The 17760-nt window shown below is 39.8% G+C and overlaps 1 protein-coding gene across 6 annotated transcripts in view; it reads left to right on the top strand.

The window, feature by feature from the left end:
- The window catches only part of LOC121869083 (disheveled-associated activator of morphogenesis 1-like), a 113159-nt gene that overhangs the window by 66367 nt on the left and 29032 nt on the right, over positions 1-17760 (top strand). For all 6 annotated transcript variants that reach the window (XM_042370224.1, XM_042370228.1, XM_042370230.1 and 3 more), the window contains one exon: positions 13347-13531. In XM_042370224.1, coding sequence (XP_042226158.1) covers positions 13347-13531 — 185 coding nt within the window. The remainder of the gene's footprint in view (positions 1-13346; positions 13532-17760) is intronic.

Raw genomic sequence — 17760 nt, 5'->3', positions numbered from 1 at the left:
GGTTGGTTGGGTTAGGTTAGGTTGTGGTTGGTTGGGTTAGGTTAGGTTGTGGTTGGTTGGGTTAGGTTAGGTTGTGGTTGGTTGGGTTAGGTTAGGTTGTGGTTGGTTAGGTGAGGTTACGTTAGATAAGGTTTTCTTAAGATAGCATTAGCGTGTTTTATCATCAGGTGCAATAATAATAATAATAATCATAATAATAATAATAATAATAATAATAATAATAATAATAATAATAATAATAATACCATTTGACCTCATGTGTATGCAGGTTATATCACGTGGGTCGACTAACACTTAACATATACTTACCGTCTTAATTTTTCTCTTAGTCTTTCCACATCTGTCCATCCATCCAACCAACCTCATTCCTCATTTAAAATTATTTCCGTCAACCCCCAAATCTCTTCCCAGGATTAGGGGAAACTAGGATTAAGGGAAACCAGGATTAGGGGAAACTAGGATTAGGGGAAACTAGGATTAGGGGAAACTAGGATTAGGGGAACTAGGATTAAGGGAAACTAGGATTAAGGGATTAAGGGATTATGTTTTGAAACCTATTGTGTTTTAGACCATTGGAGAGGCGTAGATGGGTTTATAAAAATACTACTTTATTTCCCAGTGTTTGATATTATTATATAAATTGATGGTTATAAGAGAATTTGATTAAGTTTTCTATATTTTAAGTGGAATTATAGTAGTACTTTCGTTCTCTTATCAAAGGAAGAAAAAAATAGTGAACAGGACTACCAGATGTTTCTTCAACCTTGTATTTGTTCCTTCCTTCCTTCCTTCTTTCCTTCTTGACGAAAATAGAGACGTTAATAATATCATGGTGGACCTGCATTAACCTACAGTATGTCTTGTGGTAAATATGTTTATCCCGGATGAGGCTGATTGATAGCCCCTTTAGATCAAACAACATGGAGATGAACGACGCTTACCGTTATGAGGTTTATCTTGATTTATCTATTGTTCGTTGACTCAGAATATCTTAAATTCCTCATAGCTGATGATTCTTTATATAACCTTAGATCATCGTTATTGTTCGAGTTGAAATTTATATGTGTATTAATTTTAAAATGTAGCGGTGGGTGAGTTAGGTGCAGTGATAAAACATCTTTTGATCTCGCTGGAAAAATCCTTTAAAGGCACTGCGCAACCGCCCGGGTGGAATTAACGAAATAGGACTGAGATTACCTCTTGTTATGCAGTTTTATTACGTTTTTTTTTTTCTCTGGCGTTTATCCTGGCAGCACGCGAGAGAATTACAATTGTTAGAAAACAGGTGCGGGCTACCTGACTGAACTGTGGCGTAGACATTTACAGCGAAAGAAATTCAAATGTAGCTTTTACCGGGAGAAAATTGGAATACCAAGCGAATAGCAACTGCGTAAATGTGTAAGACATTTCAAACGTGCCAGCTAAGCTCACACACACACAAAATGTATATCGAAGTAACTGGTAAACACACTGACTCAGATTACTACTCAGAATTAAGGACCGTAACTGTCATGGGGTCTGCAATCATGGAATATTATCTGCATATTACGAAAACGTATTGAATAGGATAACATTATTAACATTTAAAGTCAAGATCATATAAATTTCATAGATTAAAGAATATAAATTTCGACGTGAATTTAAATTTATAGTCAAATCTGCAGCTGAATGTTGGTCTCATTCTCACACGCAATCTAGATAAACAATGTTAACCTTGGATATAAAACTCTGACCCCGTGCCAATCGTCTACGTGGGTTAGGTCGCACGCTATCTTGACTTGGATGCACAGACAAAATCCCACTGAACAAAAACTCCCACAACGAAAGTAATAGCGAACAAAATCTCACTAGTTCAAAAATTAATGTTCTTAAGCTGATTAAATTTAGTTATGATTAAATTAACTAAGATATTTTGTCCTAGATGTGTTGATTTACCGGGAAAAGAAACGTACCCTTAATATTACCCCTTTCCTCTCCCTTCCTCTCGTTTCCTCCCCACTCTCCCCCTTTTCTCCCCTCTCTTTCCTCCCCTCCCTCTGCACTTAGGACCCAGATAGCATTCTGAACCCTTTATGATACTGTCGGCAGGCAATGCGTCAGCCACGGTGCATTGTGAAGTGTTCAGGACTGTAATTTTGGTCTCCGTGGTGAATGTAAACATGAGTCATGGCACTTTGGCGTGACAGCGTAACGTGCTGCCCTGGCCCGCCTTTTACTGCTCCTTCCCGCCAAAAAAAATAAATAAAAAAATAAATAAAAAAATAAACCTAACGAAACAAGGGTTAATCTACTTACAGTACTCTTGGCTCTCTACAAATATTAATTTTATTGTTAGCAGTAGTAGTATTATCATTATTATCGTTATTTTTATTTGATATACTGTATGTTTATGGTGCAAAACAGTTATTGCAAGTCGCCTAGAAAACTCAAGTTATAAAATTAGAAAGATATAATGATAATCCCTTGAGTACGATGACAATCCCTTGAGTACGATGACAACCCCGTGAGTACGATGACTTAAAGGGTTATGTCGTCGTACTAAAGGGGTTAAATCATCGTACTCACGGGCTAAATCCTCGAACTCAAGGGATTAAATGGTATTCAAGTTAGAACTCTTTCCCAGCAGTATGAATATTAATATTGAAGTAAGATTTTCTCATAAATTGCCGTTTTAATATTTTCTTAAAATTTCCCCAGAGTTTTTAATGATAATTGTTTCGTTTACGGACGCACATTATGCCTACTTGATAAAATTATTTGACAAAAAACTAAACTTGTTCATGAGAAGTTTTTAATTATCGTTTAAAAAAAATTACGATCCTCAATTTTGTTCTGTGGTTATGGTTCTTGGGTGAAACTGACAACGAAAGATGTTAGTTTATATACTGTATGTCGAGTAACAGGAAGGAAATGTTTTTTTTACATCTGAGCTCTTTTACAACTTCATTATTTCACCTGAAGACACTGATAATGATGAGAGAAATTTTACACAAACCTATTCTAATTCTGCAGGGTAGTTAGATGGTGGTAATTGTTAAAGATGACTTGCATGCTTCGTGGCGCGTGAGGAGCCAACTGGCCATAACACAAACGTAAATAAACCCACGTGTGTTTTGTGACGTCAGCGCACCTCTATAAACATTCGAGTCGAGAACAATAATTTTCTTGTTTATTTTAATATAGGTAATTTGTTTGACTATCCAAAAAAATATAAATCTCAAATTTGACTTTTGTGGTTTTTTTGTAACCAGGAAACAATTGATTCTACTTTTAATATTGATTTTTTTCACACGGGTATTTGGATCACATTAAGATTTGGCGTCTCTATTTATTTCACCTGATTATTAACCCTTTGACCAGAATAAAATTATCAAATGCAACAATCTGAGAGAAAGGGTTAAATCCCATTACGCTACCTGCGGGGGTTAGGTTAGGTTACGTTAGTGTCAGGATGCTTAATCAATTGGTATTTTTATCTTTTGTTATGACGTATACTTCAAGGTTTAGTTAAGATGTTACAACCTGGCAGTATGGTAAAGAGTATATTAATATAATATAGTTAACATGCCTGAAGACTTTAATAGTTGAAGCACAAAAATACACAGTGAAACAATTAATAAAATACGAAACCTGTAGTGAAAGTTATGTTTAAATTATAACTTTTGGTTGTGTTTATGGGAGGCGGGAAAGTTATTGCAAAGAGCGATGTTATTATCGAGGGAAGAGTAGCGAACATATATTGCAGAAAGTACAATAAAGTGCGACCTAATAGAAGTGAAAACCCTTGTTAGATATGCCTCGTTTACTGGTTGATGCATTATAGCAAAGCGTCGGCGAAGAAGAAAAAAATGGCGAAAAAAAATCACCTCATTGAATGTTGTGCGCGTCGCTCTTGTGTGGGGGGGGAAGAAAACGCCACAGACCCTCAGTTAGTATTGTTCCTCCGGCAGGTAAGGATCATCTCACCTGCGCTCCTCAGTGCCTTGAAGTCCCTGGAAGTTCTAGGATCGAGGAGTCACTACATACCTGGAAACTTAAATACTTTCGTGGGAATATATTTAAACGCTAGACAAGACATACAAGAATAATATATATTCCGAGACATTATTGAGTTAGCGGGTGTTATACAGATTTTGTAGCGAAGTTCGTACAAAATTAAAACTATGACGCCTTGCGGTACCTGAGATAATAAGCAGGTGATAAGGACAATGTGCTTTGATTAAGAATACAGAATCGAGAAAGGATGATGATGATGATGATAATTATGGAAATACACCAAATAGTAACATCCAGCGACCTTGATGCGAGCGTTGAACTGTTTGCCCAGGCAGCAACGCAAAAGCTGCCTCGTAACCCACTGAGGTGAAAAACAGTTCGCATTGTGTAGATTTTTGGTGCCATCAGTTCTGAACAAGACGAGAAAATACATCCCATTTCAATACTACAAAATACTGATAACTTTTAGGATGATTAATGAAAATATGTCTTGAAGAGAGTAAAAACTTCGTGTGACGTTGAAGAAAAAAAAAACTTGGTTCGTGATTTCATCCTTGATCATCGTGGATAACCATGACATGCCCAGAACAGGTTCGACGCTCTCAGGGTTAATCCACACTTGCTTATCCATCCAAGTGGATTTTAGGTCAGAGGATAGTGCTAAGATATCCCGTCTAGCCTAAGCACACCATTCTAACCATTTGATACCCCATTCCACCTACCATTAGCTGTTCCTTGGAGTCGCGGAGGAGGTGGAGGAGATGTTTTAAGCCAACAAAAACTTCATAAAGCACAACAACTGAAAAGGGAAAGTATTACGGGGAAAAATCGCGGGAGACCAGTTGAGAAAGGGAAATTTCTACAAGATTAATCAACCGGAAATTATCTCTGAAACTTTCTACCAAGAGACCAGTTAAAATGAAGTATTTAGCATTCAACTGAAGAAAAATTTAAAATGAGGGAAAATTCGGCCAAGGACTTATAGAAAAATTTACAAAGCACAATTACAAAGGGAAAGTTTACCATCAACCAACAGATTTTTTTTTTTTTATGGAAATTTCCTCCTGTGTGTGAGTGTCGCAGAGCAGCCAAGATCTGTGGCGTGTTAGGTGCTGAACATGAAGCTGCTACTGGACACGAAGTCACCGTAACCTGAGGCCAGACACGGATAGGCCTACACACCGTAACCTGAGGCCAGACACGGATAGGCCTACACACCACTACTACCCAGATTTTGATACTGAAAATATTTTGAATATTTTTTTCTTTCATTTCTTTACTGTTTACATTTCAGTTTCCTCTTCGTATTTATTATTTTACCTAGATACATAATCATATTAGTTTTGTTCCTTATTTTCTTATATAAACTCATTCTAGTACATGGTAATGGGCTATAACGTCTTGATCTGTTTCCATAGAATATAGAATTAATATAGCCAGCACCTGATTTTAGATCGGTTTTTATTTCGTTATAATCAATTCCGAGTGACAACGAAAATAAATTTGTGTGTAATTTTAATTTTTACAAGTTTATAGTTCTTTAGATTTTTTATATCAATTAAATATAATCGATTATTTTTGTTTTTATTCGTTTAGTTAATTTTCGTTATATTTTGAATGATCAGTTGAATTTCTTTTATATGTTGTTTATTTCATTGTTGACTCATTTGTTTTAGTCAAAAAAAGAATTGTTGACACCAGTTTCTCGTTGTCTGGTTTAGTTTGTATTTGTCAGTCGTCAGAATCAGTTCGCTGTGTTATTGAAGTACTGTACGTCCACATTGTTTACGTTCAACAAAGCTTAGTTCAGTTAGTCACATCTTGGCTGTTTTAACTTTACTAACTCATACCATTGAGTCGTTACATCTCTTTTTTCTATAATTTTGAGTTATTTTAAGGTGTCGTGTGTTTTAATTCTTCAAGCTTATAGTATTTGAGTCGTTACATTCTATTTTGTTTCACTTTTGAGTTATTACAAGAGAGTCCGTGGATCTGTGTCACTATGCTACGGTCATAGTCACAACTGTATCCACGCGACTTTGTTTTTAGTTCATCCACAACTGGAGTCTTGGAGACACCAGAGTGTGAGGGAGACGAAGGAAGATTCAGAGTTAAGAAAAATATTTTATTGAACGGAAGGAAAGATTTGTGAAGGTTTAAGTTAGGTTAATACTGTTTTGAAGTCCGTTTACGTTGTTACATTTATTATTTAATAAATTTACACAAGACTGATAGACAAGAAAGCAAGCCATATTAATAGTGAATATTGCCGACGTTTATTGAAGTAGAGTGCACCTTGTCTCTCCACCTTGAAAATTGGTAGTCTAACTAGTGAGAATTATTGGCTTGTCTGACCAGCGCCCCTGACATGTGAGAAGTCATACACTTGATCTGGGAGAAACAACTATTGAACAATCAGAACCAAAGGGTCATCTGCAATCACAACCTTTGACCTGCCAGTCAGAATCATTATCATTGTCCTGTAATAGCTAGAGAACCTATCAGAACCAACCATCCTTGATCACCACCATGAAGATCCCTTGGCACCTCGACTGGTCCCCCCTGAAGAGGTCTTTGAGCTTCCGACGGGGCCGACGCAGTTCGGCGTTGGATGCGACGTACGACACAGCCAGCGAGCTCTCAGGGCGCTACCTGACGCAGGCGGAGCACTACGCCCGCAACCTCGTCTACGCCACCATCCTGCGTTCCAAGGCCAAGATCTCCGCCGCTAAATACCACTTGAAGAAGACCATGGATGAAGACGAGGAGCTGGGCCAGACCCACGTCGCTTATGATAGTGAAGATGGTGGCAGCTTAGACAGGGTTCACGTCACCGATGGTTTGTCTGACGACCAGGGAAGTTTTTCCGCAAGTTTCTTGAAGCTCTCGAAGCGGCGTTCCATGAGGCTTCGTCTGCGTGCATTCAGGAGCCTCAGGGATCCTCTGGTTGGCTTCATCGGCAACAGAACAGTGCGGGTGGATGCTGCCGTCTCAACAGATGTAGAGCCTCGTAGCTACAACACCCCGCCCAGCTACAACTCCGTCAGCACCTCCCCAATACTGCCCAAGAGACCAGGAATACAGTCCCAGGAAACAACCCCCGTGAAGGCAACAAAACGCCCTGCATCTTGCACCGCCTCGATCACTTCTCTTGATGAGGTCGACTTGGAGATGCTGGACCGTGGTGATGGGGATCCTGTACCTGTGAAAATCCTGCCTGAATCCCCTAAGAGGAGGAGAGTTTTGTCGCCAGAACAAGACCCCACACCAGTATTGGAACCTGAAGTTGTGAACCGAAAATCTCTGAAGGAAACTGAAGTCGTGGTTCCAAAGTCTCCAGAAAAACAGGTGGTCTTGAACCCAGAGTCTCCTGTAAACTTCCCAAGTGAACCGGAAGTTGTAAGGGTCACGTCTCCCAAAGAAGCAGAACTTGGAGACCCAAAATCATTGAAGTCTCCCACTGAACCACAAGTCTTGAACCCAGAATTTCCCAAAGAACCACAAGTCTTGAACCCAGAATCTCCCAAAGAACCACAAATTTTGTACCCAGAATGTCCTAAAGAACCACAAGTCTTGAACCCAGAATTTCCCAAAGAACCACAAGTCTTGAACCCAGAATCTCCCAAAGAACCACAAGTCTTGAACCCAGAATTTCCCAAAGAACCACAAGTCTTGAACCCAGAATCTCCCAAAGAACCACAAATCTTGAACCCAGAATCTCCCAAAGAACCACAAATCTTGAACCCAGAATTTCCCAAAGAACCACAAATTTTGAACCCAGAATGTCCTAAAGAACCACAAGTCTTGAACCCAGAATTTCCCAAAGAACCACAAGTCTTGAACCTGAATTTCCAAAGAAACTACAAGTCTTGGAAACCCAGAATCTCCCAAAGAACCACAAATCTTGAACCCAGAATTTCCCAAAGAACCACAAATTTTGAACCCAGAATGTCCTAAAGAACCACAAGTCTTGAACCCAGAATTTCCCAAAGAACTTCAAGTCTTGAACCCAGAATCTCCCAAAGAACCACAAATCTTGAACCCACAATTTCCCAAAGAACCACAAGTCTTGAACCCAGAATTTCCCAAAGAGCCACAAGTCTTGAACCCAGAATCTCCCAAAGAACCACAAGTCTTGAACCCAGAATTTCCCAAAGAACCACAAGTCTTGAACCCAGAATCTCCCAAAGAACCACAAATCTTGAACCCAGAATCTCCCAAAGAACCACAAATCTTGAACCCAGAATCTCCCAAAGAACCACAAATCTTGAACCCAGAATTTCCCAAAGAACCACAAACCTTGAATCTAGAAACTCCGGTGAGATTCCCAAAAGGACTTGAAATCATCAATCCAATGGTATTAGAGACATCCATCGATCCTGAAGTTACCACCTCGCCTAAGAAAAGGAATTCACCTTCAAGATCATCTTTCATGTTTCTTCACAGTTCCCCGAAGAAGGTGAAGAAGCCTGAGGGTGGAATAGTCCCAAAGAAGGAGGTGGGAGACGCATCATCACCAATTAAGTCCATCCTATCATCACCAATTAAGTCGAAGAGGAGGGTCATGTTAAATCCCCATCAAAATCACCGTTTAAGTTCCGTCACTCATCCCCAAAGAAGGTCAAACGCGGAGAGGTGTTGGTGGGGATGCCTCTGGGTCAAGGGAACGTAATACCGCCCCTCCCTGTGCCTCCCTGTAAACGGAAGAAGGAAACGTTTAGGAGTCCTATCAAGCACGCCCGGGTGATAGCCAGTCAGCGCCAAGAGAAGTAAGTGGTAGGGAATGACTGACTTTTTGAAGCACTAGAAGAATATCCTCCCTGAAAGATTACAACACCTTAACACTATTTGAAAAGATGTGGTTAGGTTAGGTTAGGATGATTAAACTTAAGGTGAAATAAGCTGGGGTGGAGATTTTTCAGGTGATTATGATTATTTCTCAAAATGATTCGTATGATATTGTTTTCGATACTTGGAGATAGTCAGTTAATGTACTTAACTTACTATATTATTTCACTGCACTTTGGTCACGTCTCTTTATGTTGTGGTGAATCCTGTTAGTGCATTCTACAGGCAGAGAAAGTTTACCCTAAGGGATATTTGAAACTCAGGGAAAATAACTAGACCTGAATTATTTACGGTTATTCATTCCTTCGTTTCACAATATAATCATTCAGTAAACTCTTCACTTAACATATACATAGATAGTGCCGGTATACAAGCAACGTATGTATACAATGTAGGTTAAAAGGCAATGGCAAAGATTAGGGATTCTTATCTTACATTGGGACCCTTAACTTACTTACATTGGGACCCTTAACTTACTTTACATTGGGACCCTTAACTTACTTACATTGGGACCCTTAACTTACATTGGTGCCCTTAACTTACATTGGTACTCTTAACTAAGTCACATTGGGACTCTACATTACAACTATACGTGGCAACTTTACAACTAATAGACAGAACTCAGATTTTTATACAAACTGAAGAACCACACACACACACACACACACAGCGTCACCGAGGACCCAGTGTGGTTATCGTGGGAGTATGGATCGTGTGTGTGGGGGAAGGAGGGTAGGTCTTGTGTGAGGTCAAACATCAGTGTCAAGAGATGTGATGGTGAGTCAGGGACCTTACCTCTCACGCCATAAGCAACACCACCGCCTCTACCATCACCACTACTACCGTCATCACCACTGCCATCAACACCTCTAGTACCATAATCAATACCGTCATCACCACTGCCATTAACACCCCTACAACCAAAAATTACACCTCTAACACCACCACCACTGTCATCACCAACACCACCATCACGGACACCACCACGAAAAACTATACCAACACCACCACCGGGCATCATCATCAACACCACCACTATCACCAAAAAGTACTCCTACAAAAACAACTCCAACACCACCACTGTCATCACCACCACTGTCATCACCACCACCACTGTCATCACCACCACCACCACCACCACTGTCACCACCACCACCACTGTCACCACCACCACCACTATCATCACCACCACCACCTTGCTCATGAATGGGAGTGGAAGGCTGGAGGTTATTCTTGAAACTCTTACGTCATAAATGCAGTTGGTTCATAAAACTCTTTCCTCGGGATGTAAACAAACAACTAATCAAATTGAAAACTGTTTTACCCATTATTCTAAATTCTCGTCATTTTAATTGGTTCTTCTTAAATCGAATATGTAATAGAATTTTTCAAACCATTTAGACGCCTCAAATATCGACATTGTTATAGGGGATCAAGAGTTACTGATTCATAATGTTGGAAGAATGAAGAGGTGAATGTTTTAGGGTAGAGAGGAGAGAGAGGAGTGAGTGAGTGAGAGGGAGAGAGAGTGAGTGTGGGAGAGAGTGAGTGAGTGAGTGAGTTAGTATTGATTGCTGTCTTATCCCGGAAATGCGCTGAATTTTGTCCATTTTTATCTATATTCTAATCTGTATGTTATTATTATTATTATTATTATTATTATTATTATTATTATTATTATTATTATACCACCAAATTCAGATGAGAAAATTGCCATTATTAACCCAGTTCCCGTTGGTTTGTCGTGAGAAATAAATAGCGTAGTTACTTTCTTGGTCGATATATTTTAGCAAAGAATATCCTAGTATTACGTACACCCTTAATGATTAATAGTTATATGAGTGTATAATAATAATAATAATAATAATAATAATAATAATAATGATGAGAGAAAATAAAGGAAGGGGGAAAACGAATTAAAAAACATATTCACCCAATTTTTCGTAGGATTAAAGAATAATTGCTCTTATTTACACATTTAAGTAACGTCATTAGGAGTTAAACATGACTGATATATCTTCTGCTGGGAAAATTGGACACTGAACATTAGACATCCCAGGTTATTTCACTTGGGGAGGTTAACGTTTGGGTGGTTAATCTTCAATTGAAATAAGCTGGGAATGTCTGAAGTTCAATATATCCCGTAATTTATAACTACTGTATATTGTGGGCGTGTTGTGGCAGTCAAACTAGCATGTTTTAACCATCTTGGGGAAGGTACAGACGTCTTGTTCAAATTATTAGAAACACAATGGTGAAATCAAAGGTGAAAATTGCTCTAGATGTTAAAATGGACCGGGAAAGTGTTCAGAAAGCGAGTTGTGTTTGAACGGGGAAACGGGTATAGAGCGTAAGTTTGCCGTTTACTGTACTTGAAGTCTAGTCAAGCATAGCGATTACGCCAATTTTATGTTGTAGAATTGGGATCAGTTTATATCGCTGCAGGAAAGGGAACAAGTTAAACCGGAAGATCACGTAGAGGAAGTTGTAGTTTTCGATGTGTAGCGAAAAATCAGAGTTGATCTTTTTTCTTATTTCTTTTTTTTACCTTGAAACGAGATAATTGATAGTAAGAAATGATGAGGCTTTGACCCTGTGTGTGTTTGGCCAACCAGAAGTCAATTATTATTAGATTTACATTATATATTTTTATTCATCCCGTATTACATTTTATTTTAATTTGAATACAGGGAAATATATTAGGTGTTATCTCAAATACATTATATATAAAAAAAATCTGGATAAGATTTTCCTCGAAACGGCCTCTTGATCACAGGACCTTCCCTCCCACTCTCCATTATAAAGAATAAGTCCACAATCCAAGAAAGATAGTTTGATTTCGCGTTGGTTCTGAATATTCACGTGACATGGACATAACTAGAGCTGTCAGTCAAATCATTCGAGATATGACCAAACTGAAAGGTATATACAGTACAGTCACGAACGCCGGATTATTAATATTGGCGACTGACTACCAAGAACTGCAGTGGTTGTGGGCGGCTTCCTCGACTCCGCGCTTCCACAAAAACAGGAAATATTTCACATTATTGAAGTAGGACAGTTCACAGTATCTCATTTTCTTGATATTATGTTACCCAATTTGTAATTCATAACTTAATAACGAGTGTAACTCGTATTTAATGGAACAATTTCAGGGATTGTGAAATTAGATGTTAGTTTTTCTGTTAATGTATGCAAGTATACAGTATTACAAAAGAACACTTGATAATACATAGTGTCTCGTATTTTGTCACTTTTGAAATCTGTAAGAAGTTAAATTAAATGTAAATAAATATCCATTTTCGCTTATAAAGTCTGTTGATGGTATCGGAAGTCATTCAGGACCTGGGATCATAGCATTAAAAGCGCTATGATTGAACCAGACAGACAATTTTAACTAACCCTTTATTAACTTTATGCTATACAATGTTGGAGTACTTTTTTTATTGACCGTCACGAACGTCAGGATTTTTTGGGGGATTGTGCCATGGTATGAGTATGTACTGTAAAGTTTTCATGACAGTTGAATTTAACGTTCCCAAAGATTTATAAACATCATAAACATTGAAGCTGGCATTTTGCATATTGTGGAACTTGTATTTTATATTCGTTAAGAAAGTTTTCGCATAAATATTGTGAAACTTGGGTTTAATGTTTCATAGGCGTTGGCAAACTGATGTTTATGGTCAGTCTTAGATGGTGCAATAATAACATTACAACAACATCAACATTGACAAGTTTTTCGATAGTTAAATTGTGGTAGAAGTTGAACGTGACTTCGATATATTTTGCATTAATAATAACAGTAAATTCTCACAAACACAACAAAATAAAATAACAAAAAACATATTTGACCTACTTCGATGTCTCATATATTTCATTGCGCCTGACCTTGTACCTATAGTGGAGGCAATCGGTCTACTAGTGCACTGTGTCGCCTCTTGAGCTGAATAAAGTCGTGTAGTGTTAGCAAAGCAAAATAATAAAAGTGGCGTCCCGGCAGTGAAAGGCTTAACACACTATAAAAGTCTTCTCTACACACACACACCACACACATTATATATACTGTATACGAGCGTTCCAAAAACAGTATCGTACTAACATTGCTACTTTGAAACCTCTGATATGAACCTTTAATAAACGCCATGATATTGACAACGGCCTTTAATATTGTGTTAAGTGGATCAATATCTGGGGCACTGAAATATTTGGGTGAGGCCAGTTACTGAAGGTCTGGGCCACTCGTCATTCAAAAACAGACTTTAACAGTATTCGTCCTTGGTTTTGTAAACTTTAATGCAACATGAGATTTCCCATTCAAAAACATCTATGAAGGTGTTTAGGCAAAAAAAAAATGGTTCTGGTAAAAAATAAAGAGAATGAGCAAAAAAAAAATAAAAAATTATCGCCGTCCTAGACCAGTTTAAAATAGGTTATACTAAGTCAGGTGTTAGAATATGTATGATGTAACTCACTCACAAATTCTGCCACTCGTAACTCAGACACCTAGACGCCTTCGAGTTCTACCGCGCCGAGGATGAACGGGAGTGGGCGCGGCGGTACGAGGAAGTGCATGTCGACACCAAGAGCGCTACCTCTATGTTCCGCCTCCTGCAGAGTAAACTACAGTACTCCGCCGCCTACCCTCACTTCCTCAGTCTCCTCCACCACCTCCTGCTACTACCCAGTAAGTAAAAAATTTGGCTGTTGTTTTTTGACAATGGGAGAAGATAATATTACGATAACGGAACATAAACTTTAACCCACCATATGATAATATTCCAATATTGTAGCGTTAACTATTGTCTTTTGTTAAGCCATCATATGTAGAAATAAAGACTTCGTTTGCAGTAATTAAAGAGTCTTCTGTAGTTGGACCTAAAGTAATTACAATGATAACTTTCATATTTTACAATAGATAAGTATAATAATATTATTTCTTTACTGTTGTTTGCTTCTTTATTTGTCGCCTTTTCTCTTTCTCGTTTATATATTTTCTCGTTAATTCCAGCAGTTTTAAATCACTCCGAACCATATTGATTTTTTTTTACATCACCGTAAATACGAATTTTTCCTAAACTGTTGCTAAATTTCAAGAGTCTTTTTACGTTCTGCCATAATTAGGCTAACACATTTTACAGTTACCCAAATAGCTGTTATCAAGCCACTTTAGACTAACCCTAACCTAACTATACGAGGATAGTTTTAATCACAAACCTTGTAACACTACTAGTATAGACTCAATCACAGCCATAGGTAACGTTACAATCGGATAGTCCCAATCACAGCCTTACATAACAGAACACTAGGATTATAACCTCAGCACAACCTTATATAACACTAGATAGTCCAGTCCGTCTGCCATAAGGGGAGAGATTGCCAACACACACGCCAACCATTCCTTCGTCTCACCAAATTGTCTCTCATAAAGTTAATGGCCAGGGTGTAATTTCGATAATAGTCCACGTCAGCTATCAGTCCCCTAATTCTCTATTGGATGTTTTTGTCAGGTGTTCATTATACTGTTTATTTTTTTCGTGTGTGAATTGTGTTTTAGAATGTTTTGTTTCTTTATGGTTTCGTAGTCTATTTACACGAATCCTTCTCTCCGCCTCCTCCTTCCACTCTCAACTATTCTTGGAACTTGGTTACTAATAATTTACTAGCAGAAACGCTGCTCATTCGCTAGGCCACGGTAGGACGCCACCCTCCGGGAGGCTCCACATTGTCTCAGTGTTCAGTCCCCAAAACTTCTTCCATCAATAGTTCATTAACACCACCCATCATCACTACATATAACATCATCCATCATCACTACATATAACATCATCCATCATCACTACATATAACACCATCCATCATCACTACATATAACACCATCCATCATCACTACATATAACACCACCCATCATCACTACACATAACACCATCCATCATCACTACATATAACACCACCCATCATCACTACATATAACACCATCCATCATCACTACATATAACACCATCCATCATCACTACATATAACACCATCCATCATCACTACATATAACATCATCCATCATCACTACATATACCACCACCCATTATCACTGCATATAACATCATCCATCATCACTACATATAACACCATCCATCATCACTACATATAACACCACCGATCATCACTACATATAACACCACCCATCATCACTACATATAACACCACCCATCATCACTACATATAACACCATCCATCATCACTACATATAACACCATCCATCATCACTACAGATCGGTAAAGTAGTTTCCGAGATTCTTGTGCGGACACACACAAACAGACATACAGTATAGTCTTGATTTACGCGGATTTTGTTTACGCGTTTGGTCATTTATGCGGCACCTTGCCAGAATGACAATTTTTAATTACGCGGTTCATTGCACCATTTAAGCTGCAAGCTGCGCGAGAGGTCCAGATGCGCCAATTATTATTCATGCGGTACATTCTTGACCATACGCGGGAAGCGGCGAGGGGAGGGTGCACAGTATGTCGCTGTTGCGTTATCGCTGACGTCATATGACATATCGCACTGTGACTGGGCCACACATCCTTACCTCCCTCCGCCGCTAGCTGTGATTGGTCTAATGTAGTATGACGTGCCCAGCCATGGGAGGGAAGGAGCCACTGACCTAGCCGGGCCAGTCTCATTGTTCTCAGTCTCCGCATATACTGTTCTCTCTTGTGCCCGCTAATCTGTTCAACAATGGCTTACGCTGGACCCCCACCACCCCAGAAAAACCTTGAATTACCTGGACCAAGCCGCCCCAAGCCCAAGAAGATACGACGCGCCCTAAGTTACGAAGCAAAATACAAAATCGTCCAGGAATTAGAAAAGGGAACCCGACAAGTTGATCTCGAGCGCCAGCGTGGAATTAACGAATCTACGATTCGTACAATCAAGAAGGATGCTGCCAAGATAAAAGAACACATGAGCATCACAAAGTCTGCAGGTGCTTCAATGGTGAAGTATTGTCAGAATAAGGTGCTGCTCAAGACTGAGAATTTACTGGTGAACTACTTGATTCGTCAGGCAAGACGGAACATGAGGGTCGACACGCGGGCAGTGCAGGGCTACACCCGTGAACTCTACGAATCAGTGGTGCGAAAGATGGGAATTGCAGAGCCCAAACCCTTCACTGCTTCCTCTGGGTGGCTGCAAGGGTTTATAAAACGCAACAAGATCACGAACATTAACATTGTTGGTGACGGAGCGAGTGTTGACCGTGCTGCGGCGATGGATTTTCCTCCATTCTTACAAGAAATTATGGAGGAAGGACAGTACACCGATGACCAGGTGTTCAACATGGATGAATCCGGGCTGTTTTGGAAGAAATTACCTTCCAAGACCTTCGTTGTCAAGTCTGCCAGCAAGTGTCGGGGCCAGAAGTTGCAGAAGGAGCGCATCACCGTCCTGTTCACCACCAATGCCTCCGGCACCTGTAAACTCAAGTTGTCGGTGATCCACACAGCCTGCAAGCAGCACGCCTACAAAAACATGGACATGACCAAGCTAAATGTCCACTGGCTAACCGCACTTAAGGCGTGGATGTGCACTGGTCTGTCCCTCTCCTGGTTTGACGACTGTTTCGTTCCCGACGTTAAGAAATTCTGCGAGCAACATAATGTTCCATTTAATATTTTGTTGCTCTTGGCAACGCACCAGGACACTCGCCCCTACTGTTGGATCGTCACCCCAGTGTAAAAGTGGTCTTCCTTCCTCCCAACACTACGTCGTTATTCCAGCCCATGGACCAGGAGTTGATATGCAACGTGAAGGCTGCTTTCTCCGCAAAGAAGTTTAAGCTCCTGAACGACTTCACCAACACCAAGGATGAGTTGCCGAACTTTCTGAGTGGCACAGATAGAGAGAGCGAGGACGAGGATCCAGAAGAAGAGTTGGCGGAGCATAAAGTGCGAGTAAAACAGTTTTGGAAAATGTTTAACGTCAAGAAAGCTGTTGATTTCTTGGTGGAGGCATGGGGGCTGTTGTCTGTGGCAACGATTTGTCACGTGTGGCGGCATGTGTTGCAAGATATCCCAGGTGGGAGGCAGAGGCAACCTGTGGCTGGTGAAGCTCAGTCTGTTGCAGTGGACCTTGCAAGAGAGGCTGCACAGAGTGTTACAGCTACAGGCTTCTCTGAGACAACCAACGACGACATCATGGAGGTAATCAGGGAACCTGAGGTGACTGCAGACGAGATGTTGGAAGATGATGATGTCAGTGAGGAGGCAGGTGGTGCGGCAGCACAAGAACAGAAGTTAACACATGGTGATGTAAAGGATGCCATCGAGTTTGCCGAGAAACTCAAGCTGACCCTTTCCAAAGACCATGTCAATCACTGATATGAAGTCTCCCATAACCATCTAGACCAAACTATGGAGCCGTATATCAAGATGTATCGTGACCACATCAACGCTAGCCGTCAGCGTAACATCACCGACTTCTTCACCCGCAACTGACCACAATCACAGCCAGCCCAAGTCAGCGATAGTGACAGTGATAGTGACTTTGAGGGGTTTGTCAGGGATGCCCTGACATCTGTGGTGGATAGTGATAGCGATTCATTTGAGGGCCACTAATATGCCCTCTGCCTCGGAACCAGCCTCCATCCCCGTGTGCCCAGCCATCTCTTCTACTAACGTAAGTGTTAAACCTTGATTTTTTTTTTTACCTGGTACAGTATATTATTCTCTTATTGATATTTCTGGTACAGTATATTATTCTCTTATTGATATTTCTCTTCTATATTATGTGTGTGTGCATACCATCATAAAATTAAAATACTATTTTTACTACAACGTACGTATTGTGTCGGAAAAAGTGGAGTTTGGGGGTCGGCCCAGTCTCTATTTCAATTAATCCCAAATGTTCTGTTATT

The sequence above is a fragment of the Homarus americanus genome, unplaced genomic scaffold (assembly GCF_018991925.1).
Source record: "Homarus americanus isolate GMGI-L3 unplaced genomic scaffold, GMGI_Hamer_2.0 scaffold24694, whole genome shotgun sequence".
NCBI lineage: Eukaryota > Metazoa > Arthropoda > Malacostraca > Decapoda > Nephropidae > Homarus > Homarus americanus.
Note: the sequence above shows the minus strand (reverse complement) of the source record. Positions and strands in the feature narration are given on the sequence as shown.